Raw genomic sequence first — 24,568 nt, forward strand, 5'->3', positions numbered from 1 at the left:
GATTTGTGGTTTGTGTACATTTCAGGCAGTTGTCAGGTGATTTTTTTTTTCCCCTCTATTTGAGGGTCTCCATGTGAATACAGGCTCAAATGGTTCTCTTCATTGTACAATAAACGTGAGATAATCAGGGAGGCAGGCAGGCCCGTGGAAACAGACAGCAACAGCTGTGACTGGCATGAAGAATGTCAGTGTTCGTGAAGGATTAGCATTCACTCCAGAGGTCCGCTTTCTCTCACGATTAGGCAAACAAACTGTCAAAGTTGAACTGAACAAGCAAGTAAATCAATTCACCTCCTCAGTGGAAACCTTCGGAGATGTTCGCCACATCAATCTGCTGCCGGCCGTTATATGGAGGGTAATTAAACATTCACAAATATTGCTGTATGTCCACTGATTATTAATTTCTATTTCCCTTTTGGCCATGTAGTGTTCAAACACCCTTAATTCAATTTTCTATTCTCTTTCAGTTCTTCCAGAATGTATTGGAAAAAGGTTTTCATAAATGTGGTAATTAAAATGTTATCGTCACTTTAGCTGCTGAAGAAAGATTAGACACTCACTTTCCAGTCATAGTGAATTTTTTTCTGTCTTGGTTCTCTTTTTTTTTCCTCTCTTAATGAACAGTGATACAATAATTCCTTGATTCACCCTCAGCACAGAAATCGGTTGCTGTTTATGTATGATGCTTGTTCATTATGCATGCAAAAAAAAAAAAAAACTTAGTGGAAAATGCCTGTGAATGTGGCCAAACAGTGGTCGCACGGACCAATCGGGGCAGTTCTGTTGCCCCCTCAGGGTTTGTTGTTCATGTGAACATTGTCAGCGGTGCCCTGCAGACAGCCTGCTGTCTGCAAGCTATTTGTGGCTATTATGTGTCTATAAAAGGAAATCTGCAGGGCCGAGCACACACACACACACACACACACACACACCAACACACCAACAGTATTACAGATTGAAGTTCATGAGAGGGGCTGAAAAAGTGGACATCTCAGCTCCAATGACTGGAGTTTGGCTTTGGAACGCCTGAAACTCCGGAGCTCCTGGATGGAGAGGCACAAGACGCAGAAATGGACTGGGTGAACGGAAATGGCCAAGAGGTAAGAATAAAATTAATAAATTGAAAATAAAATTGAATTTTCCATTTTAAAATATGTAATCTTTCTTCTCAGCTGTTTAATATTAGGCTGCATATCTACCCCAGCCCTCAGTTTGCTTTGTAGTTGCAACAAAGTTCAATTTTTAGATGAAAATTTTACCTCAAAGCTGCATGAACTCTTTCTAACCAGCACCCCCTGTTGTGCCCCCCCCCCCACCAGTCACTGGCATCTTCCAGGCAGAAATACATACAGACACATACATGCACAGCAATTTCCTGTCACGCTCACTTGAATGTCAGTTTTCAAAACTGCTTTGAAAAACATGAAAAAACCCCACAAATGTGTTATAAAATTGTGACGCATTTGCTTGAATGATGTTGTACGTCAGTGTGTGTCAGTGTGTGTGTGTGTTTTGGCTCTAGTTTAGTATATGATCTTGGTAACAATCACAATATTTGCTTATAATCTTAGCCCCATGCTCGGTAGCAGCTGGCTCTGGGCTATATTTGAACGCCGTATCTACTCAGTCTGCTCCGCAGGGAGGGGTGATGTGTTTGTCTGTAATTAAACTCTTTAGCTGGTGACACGCCCGACTGTTTATACTTGTCCTGTGGCAGAATGTCAACCACTGCGAGATAAAGGATGACATTTCAGGAGCGCTTTAAGATTTCATGATCCCTTTTCGCTGAAAATCGCTTCATTCAGTGACCATTCGAAGCCTCTTCAAGGTACATTTGTCACTTTCTCCTTCAAGTCCGAGTTTACGACAGGCCCCCTTTAAAGACCCCCCTACACATGGTGGTCTCTTTCAGGAGGTGATTTAGTGCCGCTTCCATTCGCTCTTTGGGACGGGCCTGAAATGCCACAAGGAAAAATTGAGCGGGAGCTCACACGCCACGAGCTGACGCGCAGCACGGTGAATCGGTGGTGGCTGGAAATGTGATCTACGAGGACGGCATGACCTCGGCAGCTCTCAGCACTATTAAACATTAAAGCCGGCTCCAGTGGGCAAGTAGGAAACGCATGCTTTAACCTTCCCCAGTGTAAACCTACTCTGCTATGACTACAGAGGATAAGCAAACAGCGCGGTTTCGCAATAGCGTACATAGACAAACAAGTTTATGAGTTGATTATTTTTGTCAAAGAATTTACCCTGTGTTTGTTTTTATTATTTATAAAACTGCTATTTTTGAGTTAAATTATCTCAGTCATCCTGACTTCCACAGCTTAGGAGGTGTGTCTCCTATAATAGAACCTGAAACCTGAAAATAGTTACCTGAAACCACAAATACAAATGAGTTAGACTGTAAATCAATACACCTGTAGTGGTGTTTGATGCTTGTTTGTAATCAGAAAGGAGTCTGAAATATTGACAATCCTGAAATAAATCTAAGAAACTGAAACCATATGCTCATATTAGTATCGTCGTGTTTTGATTTTTGCCATTCGCTAAGTTGTTGTTGATGCCAGAGACCTTTTCTGTTTGTTTTTTCTTTTTTCTGAATGGCATTTCTTTTAATCCTCTGTGATGGACTGTATATCCTGCCCTCAGTCAGCTGGGATCGGCTCCAGCACCCTGTGACCCCACGCAGGATCAGGCGGTATGGAAGATGGATGGATGTTTGTGTTTCCATTAATCCTCTTGCTAATTGCTCACTGAATCAACGTGAAAGGGTTATTATATGCACTGTTGTACACACACCATGTAAATGAATATAGGCTTTTATCTTTCCAAGGATACTTAATTATTTATCTAGAGAAAATGAACTTGGAAAAGGAATTGAGTAGGTGATATTAATTTCTGTATCTGCATAATTCCATTGCTGCTGGATTCATTCCTGCATCTTACAGAATCAGTAAGTGCGATGTAGCTTAGAGGGTCCCTGTCTGTAAGCGCCATTTCATAAGGTTTTGTATTTTAATGTAGTTGTATTTTTTTGATTGTTTTTGTGTAGAGGTCTCTGCGTCAGTCACTCCAATATAGAGGAAAAATGAAGAAAATGGAGAATTCAAACAAACTATGATTATTCTCTACACTGTTCTTGAAAACACATCCTTTGACAATACGCCTATAATACATTATGCACGCAGCACCGGATCGAAAGCCGTTATAATCAGGTGGCCTTGGATTTAAAAGTATTTTTTCTTTACTGAACCTAATGTAAATAAGAAGCACGAAACCCCATCCTGACATAGTGGCTGAAGGCTTAACACAGTATTACAAACGATCTCCATGTAAATATTCTATATACAACAGCAAATCATTTCAATTTCACATATAGTATTACTGTTCTTCAATTTAATATGTCCAGCATTCAGGATTGCTTGTCGTGAAAGAAAATAATGTGATATAGTAAGTGCAGTGAAGATGGCAGCAGGCGCCTTCAGCTCACTTCCATAATTACCAGCAGTGCCATAAATAATCGGCTTGTTCATATTTAATGTTTTATACACTTAATTTCTGCTATCAGACTGCATGAGCCTGGAGTGTGCTAATGGTTAATGGCTCAGATGAGGTAGAGTGGCAGCCAGTCACTGCTGTTCCTCCTCACTGGATAACAAGCCGTGGTTTAATGATGAGGGTAAACAACAGGTCACAAGTTTACCCAGCAGAGAGACCATAATGTGCAGCAGCACTCCTTCATTCGGCTGACCGGGTGTTTCATGACCCTTCCGACGTGGCGCTTGTGTCTGATTAGAAGCAATTCAATTAACGCATCGACAGGAAACCATTAAGCGTCCAGTGATCAGGGCATACTGGCCACTGCAGACACAACTCTTTCTTCTGCTGAGGTGTCTGAGCGAATGTCAATGTTTATACATCTGTGTATAATAGTGTATAATAGTGTATAATATAAGTGTATAATATATATAATATATATACTTGACCCCTTTGCTCAAGTGTGTAAGTGAGGTTACAGAAACACTGTAAACAACGCACAGTCAATCCAGGCCACGCAGCCCTGAGGTCTGTAGCGGTTCACAGTGAGCATTGACTGAATTGAAGAGTCCGATCTCTGTTGTTGAAGCCCCAGGAAATTAAACATGATCGACCCACAAAAAGATCTGCGTCCCCTGAATCCATTCTTCAGCATTCATTGCCGACTGCAAAGTCCGATCCACATCAAACAAAATTATATTGTGGAAGTAGTTTCACACTTCAAGCTCATCTCACAGCACATCTCAATTTCTAAAATGCTCTGCAATCAGTTTGTTATGGAATTTCTTTTTAGTCTTCCTCTCCGAGTCGACGTGTCTTGCACTGTTATTGGGAAGAGCCTCAAATTCTCTATCAGCAGCAGCAGCATTAATGTGCATAGATCATCTAATCCTGTTTTGTTTTAAATTATGTCTTAATTGTGTCGTTAAACAACCTCTGCTGATTAGCTGGAGGAATTTCAATGCCCTTATTCACCGGTTGGCAGTTTGAAGATGACCCGACAGCACCGCACAGAGAGCAAGCCCGGCTGAAAGGCAGTGGAAGCACTTTCCATGAGTGTCTGCATTGATTGCTTCAGCGATAATGAATAGGACACATTTTCTCTCAATCAGAGCTTTAAATACCATTGAACTCCATTTGCAGAGGTATTTGTGCCGCCACTTTAACAAACTGAAGCCACTCTGTCACCCACGACTATGAGCAATGGATGGAGAGTCCTAACTCCCAACACTATTTACCAAAGAATGAAAGGATGAAAGGTTTTGCAGTTTAATATTTTTGTGGACTGTTCTCTTTATATTCAACATTTCCAACTCTAATTCTGTCACGACTATTTTTCAGCGCATGCCATCTTTCATATTCACATTCACATCTCTACATATGCTCAGCAGAGCTGGTCCCTGGTGAGAATCCACCCATTAGCGCTGACAGTGTGGGATGTACGTCACGCTGGGCCTGTATTAAAAGCTAAAAGCTCAGAGTCGGATTTTCCCCGAGCAGCACTTCTCGAGGTTTCACAAAACGGACATGCTTATTATCCCAAAAGACTTTTTCAGGCAAATGTACTTTTTTTTTTTTTTTAGTTGCCTGAAAAAAACACACCAGTGATCTGACTAAAAAGAGAACAGAAATCTTATAATAAAGCAAGACGTCTCGCCTTAAACAGTATAAAAACTTTCAGCATCTGTGGGTTGAAAATGTCTGTTGTTGCATTGATAGACACATGCACCAGTTAGTATCACGACCAGCAGCTGTCAGTCAGAAAATGCATGCTGCACGCTCCAAAAGAGTTTGAGAGCTGGGTGCGCTGGTTGTATTGGGTATTGATGAAACGTCCCATTGACCTGATCACCTCCGGTTCATCATGACCTGACAGTGCTTTGGCTGGACCGATCTTTATCCACAACACTGCCAGCGATCTTCCAAAGTCCTTCCAGCACACACACAGAGTGGATAAAGTAGGAGAACATGAGCTGGTTGAAATGCAGTTCCTCACTCCTCAGTGAGTATATGGATGCGTCGATGCTTTGAGCAGCAGGGCGCTTAATTACCTAATGTGTGTGTTTGGGCGTGTGTGCGTGATGATGATGGATCATGTGCGACGGAGGAACAGTTTCCCCCTAAAGCAGAAAGATAAGAAACAACTTCAGCTGCTTTGAGAAAATAGATTGCAAGTGACTCACGATGTTTTTATATGGAGACCTTGATATGAGAAAATTACGCATTCTTTTCCTTTCTTACATGTTTGAGTCACCATCTACAGTCAGTAACTACCAAAAAAAAAGGGATTCCAGATTATATAATAAAAAATAACTTCTACATTCCCCTCCCTTCTCTCATGTTTTACAGGTTTCAGGGGGAGTGACATCGAAGCCCTTTATCTTCACATTTGTGCCAGTGGTGCAGAAATTACCAATTAAAAGCATAATTTCTGAGGAATGGCGAGCTGAGGCCCTGACGAGGAACAAGGAAAAGGTACAAGAGCAGCAAACGTATTCCATTATCTGTGTATTACATCAACGAAAAAATTATCTCAAATCCCTCCATCTATGAGGAAAGACAAGGCCCAACGCCCAACTCAGAAAATTCATTTCAGCCTCCTGTATTCAAGATCTCGTCCTTTCAGTTATGAACCAAAGTTTATGACCGTAGGTGAGGGTGAGGATGTAGAGCCGCCAGTAAACCAACAGCTCTCTCTTCACCACATCGGTCTCAACCTGCAGCTGATCTCAAATTCTAATTAAAACACACAAGCAGATAAAGTTTGTGGAGTAAGTGAAACTCGAATTAATCCATAAGCTGAAACATCTTCTTCTTGACCTTTTTTCAACTTTTTCATCTCTCTAATCAAGTCGCTCACTCAAACTTTTTACCTGCAGACATGTTTGTACTGAGTTCATCTCAAAGCAATCAGAGTGACATCCTCAGGAAGAAACTAAAAAAGATTTTCACAAGCTATAATTGTTTCAGCAAATAATCAGCAAACAGCAATTATAATTAAACGCACTTGCTTGGAAAAGAATAAACAAGTCAAAAGAAACAGTTCGATGTATGATGTGTTTTTCCTCTGTTGTGATTTTCATTTGCGCCTCAGTTTTGAACAAAATCATCCTTCTGTTTTGAAGCCAGAAGATTATTTCATGCATTGCAGGAATGATCTGCAGACAACACACAAATGTGTTTTAAGATGCTGATCAGTGACATTCAGACGTCGAGGTGTGTGATCTGCAGTTCATCACGTTCTTTAGCTGTGCACAATGTATTGAAGTTTTTTCACAACTTTGCACTGATGCGAAAAAGCGACAGTGAAACTTGTTTTACTTACTTTCAAAACTTATTTTAAATGATGTTTTCATATTTTTTCTTTACATTGAATCCAGTGTTTTTTGGACCTCTCCACTGCACACTGGAAATGTTAGGTGATACATAGTGGGAAAAGCCATCCTGGGGGCTGCTGTCGACCCCCACCGCTGCTGATTGCTCTGGGCCTATACGAGCCACTGAATGTTCGTTCAACATCACAGCAGCACTTCAGCCCCGGATGCCTAGAGTCAGCTCGCTGCCTGCCTGTGTATAGACTTCAAAGGTTTTTTTTTTCCTGGAGGGATGGCACCATTAGTTTCTCAACTCCCCCCACTGCCATTACCTAAAGGAGTGACAGCCTTTCATGTTGTTGACATGCGACAGCACAGCTGCAAGGTCGCCGAGATACTTGTGTTTTAGTGCGGTCTGCCATATTTCTCCTCATTTCAGACTATTGGGTTGTGTGTCGTCGTTTGAAACTCGCAGATTTTTCTGATGTGTCCTCAGCTCAACTTCAAACCACTTCATTAGTTACGTGCAACAATCAGTGTTTTTCTCTCATATTTTTCATTGTTTGAAACTTGAAAATCATTTTCACACTTACTGTGATGAGTGCGCTGGGTGCAGAGGGGGTAAGGCAGTATGAAGACTGGATGTGATTTCGCGAAGAGGCACACGTATTTTAAATCTTTCTCATCATTTTATTGAAGTACCTTGAAAGCCTTCAACTATAAACCTACTCAGGTTGACACTCTTGTCTCATATATTCACAGTTTTGGGTCTGAGACTTGGCTGGATCCTTCTGTGCAGAGATTGCACTCTCCCCCTTTCTTGTGTGCATTTCCAGCAGATACTCAGATTGCGTTGGACATTGTATTGGTGACTCTTAATTGCCTGTAGGTGTGTGTGTGTGCGCACACGAGTGCACATGTGTGTCTATGAAGTGCCCTTGAGTTATTGGCTTGGGCCCCCTGGAGACCCTGATGAAGTGTGTTTTGAAGATGAATGGACGTAAAACAAGAGAAATCCACAATATCTTTTAGACTATGATGACGAAGTCACGCTGCAACGTCTCCTTCAGAAGTGAAAGAAATATAAAGAATGAATGAAGAGCCATAAGATACTGTGGCACAGTCACTAATCAGTGCGAGACCGCTGCGCGTTTTCTCTCTGCTGTTCAAATCCATGTGATGCTGAAGAATAAATAACACAACAATACAATTCAATTCAGTTTTATTTGTATGGCACAATGCAGTCATTTCAAGGCACTTACCCAGAGAAAAACCAGCATGAGCAAACATGAGCAAGCAAGGAATGGAAAGACTCCCTTTCAACAGGAAAACCTGCAGAACCAGCACCGGAGGTGGCGGCTTTCTGATGTTCCGGTTGAGGTTAGGGGATAAGAAGAGAGAAGGATAGGACAGACAATGGGGAGAGATCTGAAATGATTTCAGCAGAAACAGTTCCACTGGCTGCAGACGGGTAGGGCAAGAGGCTCACACCACGAGGTTCCACGTCCACTTTCAGAAATCCTGCAGGGACATAGGGAGAGAAGAGAGCAAGAGAAAAAGAAAAAGTGCAGAAAGAGGAAAGTAATATTGTAGTGATGTGATCTCTCCTGCTGGTTCCCCGTTCTGTTTTCAATCGCTTCTTAAGCAGTCGACTCTACAGTAACAAACGCATGGAGTAGCTACTCATGGTTCTGACTCATGACAAGTAGAGTAGGTGACAAAGGCTGAATTCTGCTGTTTAATTAGACACTTTGTGCAGTCAAGTTACAAGCTCCTCACACTTCTCATCATCTCTCATTAAGCTCAGAAAGGATTTTTCTTCTGAAGGCTTTTCCAGGTCCTCCCTCACAAAGTTCCCCACAGAGTTTGCATAAATATACAGACCCTGAAGTAAACAGGCCTCATGCAGTGACTCAGAATGATGAAGCCGGTCACATTTGATTTCTTTCACGCCAAAAAGGAGGTCAAACAGGAAGATTTTTCAAAGTTTAATCAAATATAGTTTGGTGTCATCTTTGAGAGAAACTCAAGAGGCAAGATGTGAAACTGTTTCTGAATGATTTGCAGTCCCACATAAATGGATATAAAATCTGCAAGTGATACAAAAACATGTTAAAGTTTACAGAACGCCTCCCAACCCTGTGATTTAAATTTAATCAGTCTGTGGAGACTGAGGCAGTCACTGCCAAGAATTAAAACTCAAGACTGCTATCCTTTCAATCTTACTTTTAGCAAGAGAAAAAAAAATATTTCTCACAAAATCTGGCACACTTCCTTCAGTGCATCTTTTAGCTTTTACATGCTAATATTGTAATAGTTCAAACCAAGCATGAAAATGCATAAGATGCCTGGACTTTCTCTGAGTCTCTTCATCAACTGACTCTCACTTTGTGGACGGAGCAGCTGCAAACAAATTTGAACAGATTAGCCAAACGTGAATCTGAATTTGTGAGTTTTACTTTAAGTCGGTTCCTTCAAGAAGACTCAAGTAGAAAGCGTATCTTGTTTCTTATTCTGAACACATGTATGTTGTCAGGTAGCATCCAGCTAATGTTTGTGAGGAGACCAAAAAAATTGACTTGACAGTAATCCAAAGTATAGTTAGCAGCGGTTTTGCAGCTTATAGACTGAGCTCCGACTTGTTGCGTTCATGCTTCAAAGATCAGTAACATCCCAGTGACAGCTTGTGCGAAATGTAAACATTTCCCTGAGAGACATTCAAGCGCTTAATCCACTGAGAGCAGCCTGTTCCTCTCTCCACTCAAAATCAAGATATTGCACATGTGCCTCTGCGCAGTATATTAAATTAGATGATGTAGCCTCAAGTGGTCATTATGAGTTTGTTCACTGCTTGGCCACACCTGATTTGAAAATTGAGGTTGATAGTGTGCTCCTCCGCATAATTAACAACTTTAATTCCTCCATGTTTTACGCTGCCCTGCCTCGGATCAGAGCTTGCATTCAGCTGTTGATACAATAATGAGGGGGCAGATGTTTTCCCTGATGAGAGCACGTTTAGCTAATTCAACTTTCAAAAGCATATTTCATTTCATTTTCTCAAGGAAAGGCCTCAAGGCAGACCGGCATCAGCGTGCAGCATAACTCCCATCTCCGACGACACAGTGCTCGCTCCGTTGCTATTGTTTGTCAGCGTTTACTGGCAGCAGATGTGAAGGCTGCTAACTGCAGTTATCAGAATTAAGTCAATACTGGTGTTTTTATCACACGAGCTGCTTTTTAAATCCAGTGCCAGAATAAACATTGCAGCTTTTTATTCTCCTGGTTAAACCTTACAACATAACATATTTCCATTGATTTAAAAGACATTAATTTGTGTTATTTATTTATTTTGCAGACGCAATTACAATCAAAGTGGGGAGGTCATGTCAGTAATTATAGATGTGATGAGCAGTTATTCATTTTAGCTTCACGCTACTGTCGCGCATATTAATATTTCAAAATCAGGCCGTACACTTGAAATGAACCATATTAATATATATCTTGTTTATTATAACAGCAGGGCCTCATTTCGAAAGTGTTTTAATATTAATACTGCAGCCACCTTATCAGTATCAGTTCACCTGATATTCTCATTGAAATCTGTCAATCAAACACATGGGCGGAAATTACAGGGGGGACATGGGGTGGGGGGGGGGGGGTGCCACCATTTTCAAACATAATGTATGACTAATCTGAATCAAATGTTTTTAACTTGGTAAATATGCTCTTGGAAGTAAAATCCTTTATGATGCTGAAATATAAAAACATCAGTGACCATCTTTCTCGTGATTTTTTTTCTCTCCTGTCGATCAAGACTGAACTCATCAGTTTACAGTAACTCATGTGCATGCAGACGGTTGGTCAGTTGTTCCGCCCTGCGTGCGGCACACGCTCTAAACCAACGTGGACGTGACATGTGCGCGTAACATGTGAGTCGTGTGTCTGCGGCGCCATGTGGCGCCGTGAAACCGGGCACCCTCCGTGGAGAGAGGCCTGCCGAAGTTCACCTCGGGTTCTCTCAGATTTCACTTGCCCTGTTCCTTCTAAACATCCGCCTCGTTTCCTGCCGTCAGATTGTGGCCGCGTCCCCCGAGAGGACAACACCGGAGACCATGTCGGACGCCGAGACTTTCAAAGCGGAGAAAGTTTTTATCAAGGACTCTGTGGAGGGAGGAGCAGGAAACGTAAGCCAAATGCCTCAAGTAAGTACATAACTCTTAACGTCATGAGAGAGCGAGAGAAAGAAACAGAGAAATTTGAAATACACTTATTCAGATGAGTTTTCTTGAGTGTTCTTCATAATGACTTGCAATTTTTTTCAGTTCCTTCTGGTCAAGTGTTTTTGTTTTCTTCATAAAGGCGAAGTACAATTTCAGTCTTCATGTAGAAAAACTGAGCAACCTTTTCCTGTCTTTCAGCTGAAGCGAGATTATGTGAGCGTCTCTCCAGCCGAAGCCTCTCCTCCAGTGAGAGCTCAGTCTGAAAATACCCCCGACCACGCAGACGCCCGGACGGCCTCTATGGAAACAGCTGTTGACAAACACGGGGGCATTTCCCAGCGGCGGTGTCACGACGCTGCCGGGCGCGCCGAGGTTAGCCTGGGTTGCTTTCCAAATCGAGCGTCCGTGTCGGAGGACAGGACGAGCCCCACGGACTCCGCAGACCTGTTCCCCACCCCCGCCTCCTCCAGAGAGTCCATCCTGTCCGAGGGCTCGGACCGGGAGAGGAGCTGGTCTGCTGCGCCGCTTTCCTCCGCCGCCTCTCCCGTGTCGTTCAGCCACACCGTCTCTCCCTGCTCGTCTGTACGCTCGGGCGTCTTCTCTCCCGCCGTCATCCAGATCAAGAGGCACTGTCTCGCTCCTGGCTCCAGCTTGGTTAACATCCCTCAGTCCTACTTCTCATCCTGTGACAGCTTGTCCTCCGTCCATCCGCAGTCCCCCCCTCCTCCACCCCGGCACCGGCCTCCCCTCACCCGGCTCTCCCTTCTCACTGCCATCCTGAGGAAAGGTCGTCTCCCGGTCTTGTCCTCGGCTCTGCAGAGGCCTTACACCCCCTGCTGGCCTATTAACCCCGTGACCCTGTCCTTCTGTAACGCCTGCTCAGCAGCCTCCAGTGTGGCCTCCATTCCCCTGGAGTTCTCCTCTCGCTTCTCCTCGTCAGCGTCTATTGATAGTCAGAGCCAGGCTCACAGGTGCACCACGGCCCCCCCGGCAGCGCTGCCCGACGCGGCATGTCCGCAAACTCAAGAAAAGACATGCTCCGAGCAAATTCGCCCAAGGAGCGCGCCCAAGTGGGAGCGGGTGACTTCCCCCACTCCGGGGAGGGGCATCACGCTGCCGAGAGTCCCACTGCCTCTGTTCAGCTCCAAACTCCAATCTGTTGCTCCTCCAAAGCGTGGCGGATCGGACTGTGTTGCTTCCAAGAAAGTGTCAAATCTAAATCTCTCCAATAACCCGTCCCCAGAGCTGAAGGCCAGCGGTGCTCACATGTTTCCCAAGAGCCATGCAGAAAATCCCCTCAAAAAACTCATCTCTTCTTCCCTTAGTAGTGGTAATGAGCCGTACGCGGCCGTGGCCCAGAAATTGAGTCGTCAACCGAATTTGTCTCTTTCCAGACTTCACTCGCTCTCCCAGCGGCTCAGATCTCCGCCTGTTTGCCCTCCGCACCTCCAGCAGTCTCACTCGTGCGCCACGATTTTCCCCGCTCGGGCCGAGGCGGCGTGGCCTGCTCCTCCCGGACTGAACACCATCAGAGGGTGTGAGTCGGAGAGGAGTCGCCTTAATGCCAGGAGCGCCCCGCCACCCAGGGGTTCCAGCAAAACGCTCTGCCTGTCCCCTTCTCGCTACACGCCCATTGTTTTTTCCGGATGGCCGTCGCCCACCGGCACCCCCACGCCTACCAGCATGCCCACCCCCACGCCCACGCCCACGCCTACACCCACGCCTTCTCCTGCACCACCCGCCCGAGACTTCTCCCCGTCTCCTTCTCTCTCCCTGCGCTCCACGCCCTCTCCGAGGCCGGGCAGCGGAATATCAAACTGCGGCGAAGGAGAGGGTAAAAAGAGAAAGGTAGCTGCGCGGCACTTGCATGGCTTGTCTCAGCGGAGATGATCTCTAATGCTTTTCTCTCTCCGACATGCTGCCGGGTCTTGCCGTGTGGTGAAAAATACATTTTCGCTCATTTGCTATGAGGACACCAAGTGCAGTTCTGCCAGTGTGATCTCTGTTTACGTTATGGACTGTCGCTCTGCATGGATTTCTAATGTAAAACATGTGACATGTCAGATTTGTGAAGCAAAACAGAATTAATCATGATAAAAAAAAAATAAGTTTGGCAACATGAGTCAAAGTTTTCATATTTAGAGCAGGAAGTGAATTTTTAATGATAAAAATTTGGAAATTTTGGACAATCCGTCAAATGAGACTTCTGTGCAAATGTCATGTGTTTTCCAGTCAGGCACCACTAAACAGGCGACCGTTGCATCTATTTTGCATGATTAACTGTCTGCAGCTGCCGGAGATAAAGCAGGACTCAATAAATGTGAAAAAGGCACATGACGCACTTCCTAGAGACTCTGCTCACAGTTTATTTGAAATTTTAATTGTCAGTGCATCTGTATTCATCGCCTGTTCTCTTCCCTTCTGAACTCCAGACACACAAGATTAAGTTAAGCTACAAATCACTTGCTGCAATTCCCACAAACACCCTTCTGCTGGATCAGCAAGTAAGTTCTGTTCTTTGGACCCTAATCCTCATCATTCATGCTGTTATTCTGGCACACATCCCACTCTGGAATCCAAATCATACAGGAACTATGAAGCGGCTTAAGACGTATTATATAAATGAACTAAAATGAAAAAAAAAAAAAAAACTTATGAGAAATGAGCAATAATTTGACAAAATTCAAATTTTTTGTCCTTCACAGCATGGAATTTAGAGTTTGTATTTTTCAGGCTTTCTGAAAAACACCAGGTTATTTTAAAATTTTACACGGACTCACATCGGAATACTAAGTAAGCGCCACAGAATCGTGCGAATGGCATGCAGCAACAACTGTGACTTATGAGAGAAAGCAGCAGTCTTGGCGGCGCACTCACTATATTTCCCCTCTCTCTTGCTTTTATAGGTGATAGATGAGCAGATAGAAAGACAAGACAGTCGGTGTGACACGCTCGGCGGAGCCGTGGCGGACACCCATGCTGAGGTAGCCCCACACCCGACATGGTTTCCATTACCTGTAATGCCCAGCTCGTTCAGCCCTCGATGAAACCGCCGGTCTTTGTTTGAAATCTGAAGTTTGACTGAAGCACTCAGATTTATCGAGCCTTCTGTCCATTTTCTGAGGTAATCTTGTACATGATTTGATGTATTCTCAAGGGGCAGCAGTGTTACTCAACTTGGAAAACAACTCGTCTTTCAGGAAAGACGGAACCTGTGAGCGAATGCAAATGTATTATTTTCTATGCAACCCTACTGCAACAGCACAAAGTAATACAATAAAAAAACCAAAAGAGGAAGAATAAAATAATAAAAATAAATAAATTCCTCAAAACATGGAATGAAAATGAATATATAGGTTTTAATATTGTTTCAAAATCAGTTCCTGTTTGATCTCCATTTAAACAGAGAATGTTATCAGTAACCCACTGCTAACGACGTTTTAGCGTTGTTTCGTCTTTGCTTCAGCGGAGAGTAATCCACCTGCATAACAATAAAAAGACAGGCCGTGCCTGGCCATTATTCAACAAGAGGCCGAGGCAGCTTTCATATGAAGCTGATCCTCTAATCAAAGGACGGCAGAGCCTCACATCAATGAGGCAGGCTCAGGCAACACGGCGCAAACAGCTTCTGAGGCACGGCACACTTCACCCTGCTGAATAAAAATCATGTGCTTCCCGCAGATGTGCTCACCTGCTCAGCTTCGGCAGCAGTCAGAGGAACTCTACGCTGTCATTGATGAAATATTGGCTAATTCCATTCCAGATGTGAGTTTTTTTTTTAATTATTTCTATTAAAAAAATCAACCCAGGTGTGGTTTAATGATCATGTTTCCTGCATCCTTCATAAATACAAACTATCCCTCTCATTGCAGTCCTCCAGACCATCGACAGTGAAAACAGGCAAACAGGTAAAGTGCTTTTCTTTAACAGCAGGAAGCTGTTAGTCTGACTTCAGCATCTCTGTGCGACAAACCCTTGTCAAGCACTTGATTCTCTCTTTTCTCTCATTTATGTAGTTGGATAATAAATGACTTTTATGTGACGAACAGCGATGTCAATAACGATTAGTATTTTATTATTGTTACAAATTACTTCTTTGAAAAGTAGTTGATTGACTGACCTGCTGCTGGAGAGTCAAACTGAGCTGTTGTTTCTCCCTGCACGGCTCTCACAAAATTGATCCGTCAACCATTTCTTTTTTGCCTTATTTTAAATTTGTTGCACGTCAGACAATCTTTAAAACGGCCCTCATTGTGCAGGGTCAAACAACAAATGTGACATTAAAATGAAAGAAAGTTTCAATGAGGTTTTCAGACTGAAATGTTTCGGCATGTCCTCACACCTTATCTTTCTCTCCAAGTGAAAACTGTTGAGGTTTTAACTGAACTTCTCGATAAGGTTTTCATGAATGAATTCTATTGAAGAAAAGTTTCTGTGAGCAATGGAAAGTTTCTTTTTTTTATTTTAATCGTTTCTGGATAGAACTAGTTTGTTTTGTGGAGAGAAAATTCCAACAACAGCTTAAAACCCCCCCCCAAAAAGTCAGCATTTGAAGTGGCTTGAAGTGGCAACAAAAATTGCTAATGCTTTTTATTTATGGTTTTTATTTGTGGAAAATTAGTGAAATTACTCTTTTAGTCAAAAATTTTGCAAACATATGACCGACTGTCAAATATATTTGATTCGGTAGTTCTCGCTTATTTACATTTAAGAGAAAATCCAGGGTGTGCAGGAGTGTGTACGTAACCCAAATGCATCAAAATTGGCTCAAAATTGCAATCTGGTGGTGAGATAAATTTCTAGTGTCTCACTCGAACGGCTAAACACAAGAAAATCACGGTCATTATAAATAGATCGAGTAGGATTTGATTGATCTGGGAGATAGTTTGTTGCAGGAGGTCACCGATGTCAGCCGCCATCTAAAATACAATTACAGCTAAAAACCTGAAATTACATTGAAGTGAAAAAGGTAAATAAGAAATATTGCTCATGAGACGCAGACATTCTAAGTCTGTTGTACCGTGATTCACTAAAACATGAACTGGAAGTGGAATAAAAGATAAAAATGAATTCTTACTGCGATCCTCGGCACAAACAGTGGCATGCGTTCATTATTCATTTAGCAGAAAGGTTTCTGGTTGTTTCCTGAGGAAAGATGCACGCGTGAGTGTGAAAGTGTTATCCTTGCAGTGGCAGCACACCACGATCTCAGACGGCTGTCAAAATTCAAGGGCAGAGTGAAGAAAACGGACCACTGTCAGTCATCGACAAGGAAAACTAGAATCACTGCCTCGTGGTGGAGTGATCTGCCTATGCCAAGAAAGCTGCAATTGATGATAATTATAGCTCGAAGGTCCCATAAAAACACAGAGCTAAGGCTTTTCAGAACAATATCTGTCTGTCTATCTATCCGGACATTACCGTTTAAAAAACACGATGAAATTAAGTATCTGCGTTAATGAAAAATTCCAGAAGTCAGCTCGTCCTCTTCTCACCAAGCTCTTCCTTCCTTTTCTTCTTTTCACTCATTTATGTAAAGGTGACATTCACATTTTTTCCGATGTGGATGAATAGTTTTTCAATGACACGTTTGAGAGAATGAAACCTGCCTGCTTCACTTTGCCCTTTGTGATTTTCTACTTTCAGCAGAGCAGCTCTTTCCCAAAGTCCTTGGGGCGAGAAACCAAATATGTAAGTTATAGTTGCGTAGTTTTTCCTGTTTGATTAAGAAAATGGAAACTTGCACATTTCGCAATCACCTGACAGCCAATGAGACAAAAACAACTGAATTTCATCAACCGACCTTTGGAAGCTTTTCTCTGTGCAGTGAGGTATGTGAGGAAACAACAGCAAATGTTGAAAATATTCTAGCAGTCCTTTGACGTTTTGTGAGTTGTGGTCACTGTTAACGTTTACACATTGTTAATATCCAAGGCATGCATGATTTTCTCTTAATTAGACTTCAACATTTCTGGTGACAATCGTTCTGAATTTGTGAAAAGGGTCAACTCTTTGACCCCTCGAATATCATGTCATTTAGCTTGCTCTTCCATTCATTTCTCAATGTATCAGTGTGAATCACGATTTCTAACCTGTGAAGGTCACTCACACACGCAGAGCGCTGAGATGTGGAACTGAGAACTGCTGCACCTGTGCATTCAGACTAATCAGTGTCCTTTTTCGAAGACTTCAACAGATCTGAGGAGATCCGTGCGTGTTTAGCCTCAAACGTTGACGTGTGTTTATTTTTGTTCGGTCTCACGGGCCGGATGAGCTTTCATGCTCGTTCTGATTCAGGATTTTTACAGTCAAGTTAAAGTCCTGACTGCATCCAGCACCACACTGATTTTGCTTACCGCCTTTGATCCACACCACGTTTCCTTTGTGGACAGGAAAAAAAAAAAGGAAAAAAAGAAAAAATGGGGTTTGCAACCACATGCAAATGTGTTCAACTAATTCACGTCAGTCATCATTCATTGGTTCATCAGCGCTGAACTCGGACCAGCTCCCAGCGGTCTGCAGCCACTCTTCATGCTGCTGTTGGTGCAGGACTGTGTGAACGATGCACCTGATAAGTGAAGCGCGCTGAGACTGCTCAAGCAGTGAAATGTGCTTTGAAAGTAAAGTCTGTTGACCATTCATGAACACTGCAACTCAATTTTCACATTTAATCCACAGACAGATTCGGTGAAGTGACCTCACGGCAGTGTAGTCGACCATGAGGAAGACACTTAAATTGATATTTAAATATCAGAGCGAATGACTTCATGTTGATGTTGTTTGGCATAATAAAGAGCAGAGCTTTCTTTCCTGTTTAATTTATAGTCATAAATACCAGCTCAACATTTAATTACACATATTTCTGAAGTGTTTTCTTGTCTGTGTTCTGAAAATCTGAAGTGATCAAAGCACATGTTTTCTTTTGTGGCTCTATTAGCTGTTGAAAACTTGTTTTTTCTGTTCTTCATTGTTTATTCAGGCATCTTTATGCAGCTTGTACCCTTCCAGCAGTGAGAGGAAACTGATGGACGCCAACAGGGTAAAAATAAGTCCATTTGATCAAAGGCTGGAATATCTTGTCGGAGCATCTCCGTCAAACTCTGCGTCTTCCCCCGCAGACAAAACCCGGGGTCATTCGCCCGATGACCGCCATTCCAAGACTGACAGTGGAGGATGACGACCTGCTGCATCCAAACGGCTTCAGGCAGTCTGCTGTCAGCCAGACCTCAGCCGGCAGGAAGAAGGTTGATTGGCTTTCATTGTTTGCTTTGTTATTTTATTATTCCTCTCAGCATGTGAGTGAAATGCGGCTGTTCACAGCAGAAAGCTGAGTTGGATGATCGACGTGTCAAAAAGAACTCAAACAAGCAGCAGTTTTTATTCCTACAGACTATTCTTTGATCACAGATATTCAAAGAAGGTAGATTAAACTGAAGGCCTACTGGCGCTGCAGTTAAACGGCATGTCAGTCATACTTTGAGGGGTTTATTGGGAACATTTTTTTTTTTTTGAACAACAATACTTTAACTTGTAGTTAAATATATGTGAAAAATGTTGAATGTGCAATGTGGAAGTAGTTGCTTTCCAGAGTTTAAAGGAGGAAGAAAACTCAGACTTTCAGAAAAAGTCTTCCAAATGTTTTTAGCAATGAAAAGAAAAAAAAACAAAAAAAAAAAACCGAAATGACTCTTAACCCTGAACACTGCTTCTGTGTCTATGAAGAGAAGAGTAGAATATTTCACTGCATCACACAACCTTCTTAAGGAATAGATGACTGAAAAAAGGCTGGTGAAAGCTCGCCGAACACTTCAACACAGGCAGAAACGGTTCAGGGACCTTTTCTGAACTGCATATACATTTGAAACTGTTGTAGGACTTTTTTTAAAAGAGAAAACCAGTCAGTGGCTCTGAAAAAAAAAAAAGGTGCAAGGATAACTTATTAAATCTTTGATGTCAATTATATTTTGCTGCCCAAACGTAGTGAAAGAGAAGAGTTTGTCACTGGTTCGTGGAGGGAAGTGTCAAGGGAAAACTTCACTTGATTTGAATCAAGATGTAAAACAACTCCAAACAGCTTTCATGTTGAGCATCAGAAAACTGCCCTTGTCGTCTCTTGCAGACGCTTTTCTTTTACGTCATCATTCAATTCAAAAAAGTTGCTCCCTGTAATGCAGAGATTTGTTGATTTTGACCAACTAATCTCATGAACTAATTAACAGTCAACAGACCGTCAAGACGGATAAATATTTACTGAAGCAAGTGCTTAATTAATGTCCTTCACCTGAGAAAGCTTTTGCAGTTCCTGCTTAAAGAATACAGCATATCAGAGGTCGTCTGCAGTTTCATCCGAAGGCTTATTTGCTTACAGTGTCCTCTAAACTAATGTAACACGATAAGTTTTTAAAAACTTAACACAATGCAAGAAACGACCCATCAGAAAGCAAGTCAAGGCTTTAATTTTGAACATCTATTCTGAGTAAATCTGAAACGAGCTCGACACTTTGAACAGCGTCTCTCATTTTGAAGCTGTACATCTGCTGGCGAGCCCCATTTTGCTGGCTTTGATGATAAATGAACCTGCCTCCCCGCAGCCGGTTATTCTGCCTTCACTTCTCTCCTCTTGTTGGACTTCTCGCACGACGGACCGTCTCCTCTGCCAGACTCCCGAAATCCTCGGCGGGATTCATTTCTTTTTCCTTCAGAAGCTGCTATAAGCTCGTCTCTGTACCTGCCCGACCTCCACTTGTCAAACTAATTGAATTGGATAGGCGCGTCACCATAAAGCAGTGTATTCGGCAAGTTGGTGTGTTTTAAAGGTAATGAAGGAATTAATGAAACAATGAGTAATGATGTTATCATTCAAAGTCTAACCTAAATCTAAAGCCATGAGATAAATACCGCCATTGCCGGCTAAAATTAGATGATTAGCAGCCTGGTGAAACATGCAAACTTGGACAGCAGAAAGAAGTTTGCATGATTTTTTTTTTTTTTTTTTTAATTTATATAAACCAGATGATGCAACGCAGGAGCCACAGATGTAACTCCAACGTGATATAGCTCCCTGCTTTAAATTTGAACTTGAAAACTTCCATTCATTACACTGTTGTGCTTTCCTCTCGAATGTGTTGGGAATCTGATAAACATTACGGGCTCCAGCTGTGTGTTTACTCACAACATGTCATTAAGTCAACAAGGTTAGTCTCCACATGAAGCGCTGCGCCGCAACCTTGTTCGTGCCTTTCATTAAATGTCAAGGTGATTGCCAGAAAATTGCCAGGCAAGAAATACATTTTCACACATGGAGGGAAATGATGAGATGCAAACACTTTTTCCTTGTGACTGAAAGCAGGCTTTCAGCAGGGCTCGTCAGAAGAAAGGCCTTTAAGATGTCAATGTTCATGACACATTTGATGCAAAATAAATAAATAAATAAATAAATAAATAAAAGGCGAGCTACATTTATCTCCAGAGAAACAAGCATTCAGACTACACCGGTGTCTTATTTGTGAGGACACAACTGGAATGGTCATATAGAGACCGGCACCATGAAGAGAGGACGGGGACGTTTATATTCACTGACTTAATCTATAAATCAGTTTTCTGAACATCAAGCTGCTGATGTTCAACGTTCAGTCTTTGAATTCAATTTGTTTCATAGTTGGTTATCCTGAAGTGATTCTAGTCCAGGTGAATGATTAAATGATTAAATTGATTAAATTTAAAATGATTACATTTAGTCCAGACGTTGACATGCAGGCAAGGAGCATAAATCCAGACATCAAGAAATATGAAGGAACACAACTATGAAATACAACGCCACCTCTACACCTTCCCTGTTTTGACAAAAGCAAGAAAAGTAAGAAACACAGCCATTCATGCTGTATTTTATTTATTTATTCTTCTTCTGCCTTCAGCTAAACCTCAGGCTCAGTTTGTCTTGTGTGTGTATTTCAAATTGGCTCCATATCACACACAGTAACAACACGGTGAAAAAGCTGCCAGCACTCACACACTGAGCAGTGATGCATTTAACTATAAAGCCACACTTTTCACACTAAATGTGTGTTTTCTCAAGCTAAAGATGAATTTCTACATCTTACAGCAGTATTTCACAGTGAAAGTGTCCAAAATGGCACACACCAGTGTTTGTCTTCATTAAGCCCCTGAATATCCTGAACCTGCAGGTGAGCTCAGACTCTCTCAACGGGATTTTATTCCCCGGCAGCTTTGACACAATCCACCAGAACTGGGCACCTTTTCCTTTGCTCTGTTATTTTTTTCATTTTTGCATCCAGTCTATTGGTCTCGTCCTGAACGTCACTCCCTCCCAACACCAGCAGTTCAGCAGCAACTTCTCTATCTCTAAAGTTTAGCTGTACAAAATGATTCCTTCAAATCTTATTTACAGTGTTAAACATTTGAACAATAATCTGGTTTTCTATGACTGTACATTTTATACAGAGTTTCTCTAAACTTGCAGCACTGATTTTCTCAGTCATTGACTTTTTGGCAGCTTTTACACCATTTTCTTCTTCAATTGTTCTGACATTCGTTAATGTCGAACCATCATCTCTTGTCTGTGTGTCCTTGTCCTTGATAAGGAAATGTAAAAGTATTTGATAATACATCAGATATCTGAAAGCCTTCTGTCCAACCCAGCAGACCAGAAAAAAACTGCAAAAAGGTTCAGTCTCTTCAGTGAGATCAGATCTTTCACCACTGTGCTGGACCTTAAAACAAGATTAATTTTCCAAAGTTTACTACAGTAAAATATGCAGGAGTGTTATATATCTGTTCTCCAAGTTGATCCACCAAACATGGCGTAAAGATTACCCAAGGAACTCCGTCGATGGGTTCAGAGATGTTGCTGCCTGAACTCCTTTGCTTAGTTACCTGTCTGTTGGATGGTTTCAAGATTTCTTCCAACCAAATAATGTCATCATGACACAGTAACGCTGTTAAAAAAAAAAAAAAAAAAAAAAAAAAAAGCCTTCTCCATTTCTGTAATCATCAATTTAAAATAAAATGATTTTCCTTTAAGAAAATGAGAAATATCATTCTTAAAGTTCAGTTTTGGCAAACAGGGAGCCAGGCTGATCTAGCATTCAGACCATTGTGTCTATGTTGCTCTGCATTTGCTTTGCATTCTCCTGCGTCTTTCGGCATTTTCTTTCTCAGTATTCTTCAAACTGTTGTCAGTGCTTAAAATTCAGATGGGTGAATCAGACTTTGATAAGGATGGAAATTTGTGATCCAATCTATTAAATAGACTCCCGACATACTGCAGAGGAGCGCAGACCTGCAAGAGAACACAATTAATCCCCAAGTATGCAGTGATTATGTTGCACCTGTGCTTCAGCCCCCGTCTGTGCTCAAACATAAGATCAGCATGCACGAAACCATCTGCTCCAATAATGTGCAACGCCAACCGTATTTATCATCATCATAAATGACTTCAACCTCAAATCTATATACAGTAAAAGCTTATTTTACTGTAAATCTGAATTTTTAACATACGTGGGCTCAGATATTTGTTCCTTCTATTTAGCCATTTTAATTGTGTCCACTCACACATTTCTACTGATATTAGCGTTCTGTCAATCTTTAGCGCCGTTACAGTATTGGTGAAATTACTGACCTACTTGTAGACAATTCCTCTGTTGTTATGTATAGATGATTTTTTTTTAAAATAGCATTTCTGAGCATCTATTATCAATGACAGTCCATTATATAAATTGGGCCATTCGAGTCGAGGCTGACCAGGACCACACTCATGTAAATCCCTGAAGAAGTCGACAATCTGCATAATCTGGAAGCCTCATTATGTTAATTTCCTCATTTTCTCGCCGTTGCTTTTTCTTCTCCGGTTGTTTTTGCTTGATTTAAATTTCAGCTATGGGAGCCTATCTGGCCTCATCTGGTGTCAGACACTACATTTATCTCATATCTGAATCTGATTAATTTAGTCCATCCGCCTCATTTCACTCTCAAAAATAAGTTTCCTGTTTTCAAACTTTCGTTTTAACTATTTCAAAAGTTTGCGTTTCGGCTGTTGTGTGCTTCAAAACAAATATTTGTCAAACATGTCATTAACTTTAATCATTTCAATGCCAGAGCACAGATCCATATTTTTTCCTGTTGCTGATTTATTTATTAGAGCGGGTTCCAGCTGTGAATCACCAAACAGGAACAGCTAATGCATAAAAAGCACCTCTGTTGAATTGAGTCCAGGAGGCCTTGACATTTCAGACCTTTCACTTCAGCACGATGCGTCCCTATTTTCCATGCCATGTTGGTAACGTGATTGACGGTTATAAGTTTCTGATTGTTAATATCTGCCACACAAAACGGACAATATGATGATGGACAGCATTGATATGCAGGTTTTGTGGCTTCATCACACATCAGACATCATTGAGACTGGCAGTTTGTCTCCAGAGAACTTGTTAGCTGTGTCTCATTGTTTCTGTTCCCTTTTTATCGTGTTTGTTAAACCCCTCAAGTGAGAATATGTTTTTTAAATTTTTTTTTATTGAAGATATCTGAGGATAAAGCAGCGATGATGGAAAAGTAGACGACTCATTTTGGGCCTTTATCCAGGCGTCCTGCTCAAAGCTGCTCGAAAGTGATGAATTATTTTTTATCTACATGATTTATCCTGAAGAAATATTTTTGGGAAGGCTCTTCTGCTAAGACAAACCTCATGAAATAAATTTTCCACCTCATCAGTTATGTGATCTCTGTGGGCAGGTTATTAATAACATTAATAAAATTTCTTACTTAAACTTTCATTCTCTTTCCTGTTTCAAGCATTTGAGAAGCATTAACTTGAAAGCCGTTGTGTTCTTCTGTATTTCAGATGGTAAATATGAGTCCCGAGGATGCAGGAACAGGCTTCCACTCAGGTTCAAGAAGCAGAATGTGGGGAGAAGAGAGGAAGCCAGATGGGAGGAGTCCGCCCTTCGTGTGTGACCTGCAGATCACCGAGCCTGAGGAGGATGTCAGCCACTCGGGGAAAGATGCTCCAGGCTTGTTCAGTGCCGCTGAAAGACGTTTGGAAGCCTTTAAAGCACACATTTGAATCATTAAATGACTTTGAAGGGAGCGCTTCTCTAAACAGATACAGTTATTACTCTGAATGAGAGCATCTCAACATGGATGGTTACCAAAGTGTCTCACAGAGCTGTTACAAAGACACACATTGTAAATGGGACTCCTTCATTACGTGAGCTCTCTGTTAAAAAAAAGCCCATGTAGATTCAAACTGATCAAAGTAACCTTGAAAAATCTGCAGTATTAAGATGATTTTGACAGTATGCTTTAATTATTGGTTAAAAAAATGGCCAATTCCTGCTTAACGAATATTCCTAGATAAAAGAAAAAAAAAAAGCCTCCCCAAAGTCAGCCTTCCAGCTCTACAGGCTGGTCGCCACATCATTTTTTGATGGCTGTCATGGTTGGCATCCCTGCCGTTGCACCATATTGACAAAGAGA

The 24,568-nt window shown here is 41.9% G+C and overlaps 1 protein-coding gene across 5 annotated transcripts; it reads left to right on the forward strand.

The window, feature by feature from the left end:
• Positions 1 to 832: 832 nt before the first annotated feature.
• Positions 833 to 24,568, forward strand: mlip (muscular LMNA-interacting protein). 5 transcript variants are annotated; one of them, XM_030106307.1, is made up of 14 exons: positions 1,687 to 1,828; positions 1,913 to 2,112; positions 2,653 to 2,701; positions 5,890 to 6,015; positions 10,928 to 11,056; positions 11,273 to 12,922; positions 13,507 to 13,578; positions 13,981 to 14,058; positions 14,756 to 14,839; positions 14,947 to 14,982; positions 16,721 to 16,765; positions 18,054 to 18,113; positions 18,193 to 18,318; positions 23,934 to 24,568. In XM_030106307.1, the coding sequence occupies exons 5-14, from the start codon at positions 10,967 to 10,969 to the stop codon at positions 24,153 to 24,155; spliced, it is 2,463 nt and encodes an 820-aa protein (XP_029962167.1). In that variant the 5' UTR covers positions 1,687 to 1,828; positions 1,913 to 2,112; positions 2,653 to 2,701; positions 5,890 to 6,015; positions 10,928 to 10,966; the 3' UTR covers positions 24,156 to 24,568. The 5 variants fall into 5 exon arrangements, with proteins under 5 accessions (XP_029962164.1, XP_029962165.1, XP_029962166.1 ...); XM_030106308.1 differs by lacking the exon at positions 2,653 to 2,701; XM_030106304.1 differs by lacking the exons at positions 1,687 to 1,828; positions 1,913 to 2,112; positions 2,653 to 2,701 and adding an exon at positions 833 to 1,100.

This window comes from Salarias fasciatus, chromosome 13 (assembly GCF_902148845.1).
Source record: "Salarias fasciatus chromosome 13, fSalaFa1.1, whole genome shotgun sequence".
NCBI lineage: Eukaryota > Metazoa > Chordata > Actinopteri > Blenniiformes > Blenniidae > Salarias > Salarias fasciatus.

Excerpts from the sequence above, each read along its gene's own strand:
- mlip (XM_030106304.1), top strand. The coding sequence starts at position 1,071 with ATGGACTGGGTGAACGGAAATGGCCAAGAG. Across the intron at positions 12,923-13,506 it reads GAGAGGGTAAAAAGAGAAAG|ACACACAAGATTAAGTTAAG; the intron begins GTAGCTGCGCGG and ends TCTGAACTCCAG. Across the intron at positions 14,840-14,946 it reads TGGCTAATTCCATTCCAGAT|TCCTCCAGACCATCGACAGT; the intron begins GTGAGTTTTTTT and ends CTCTCATTGCAG.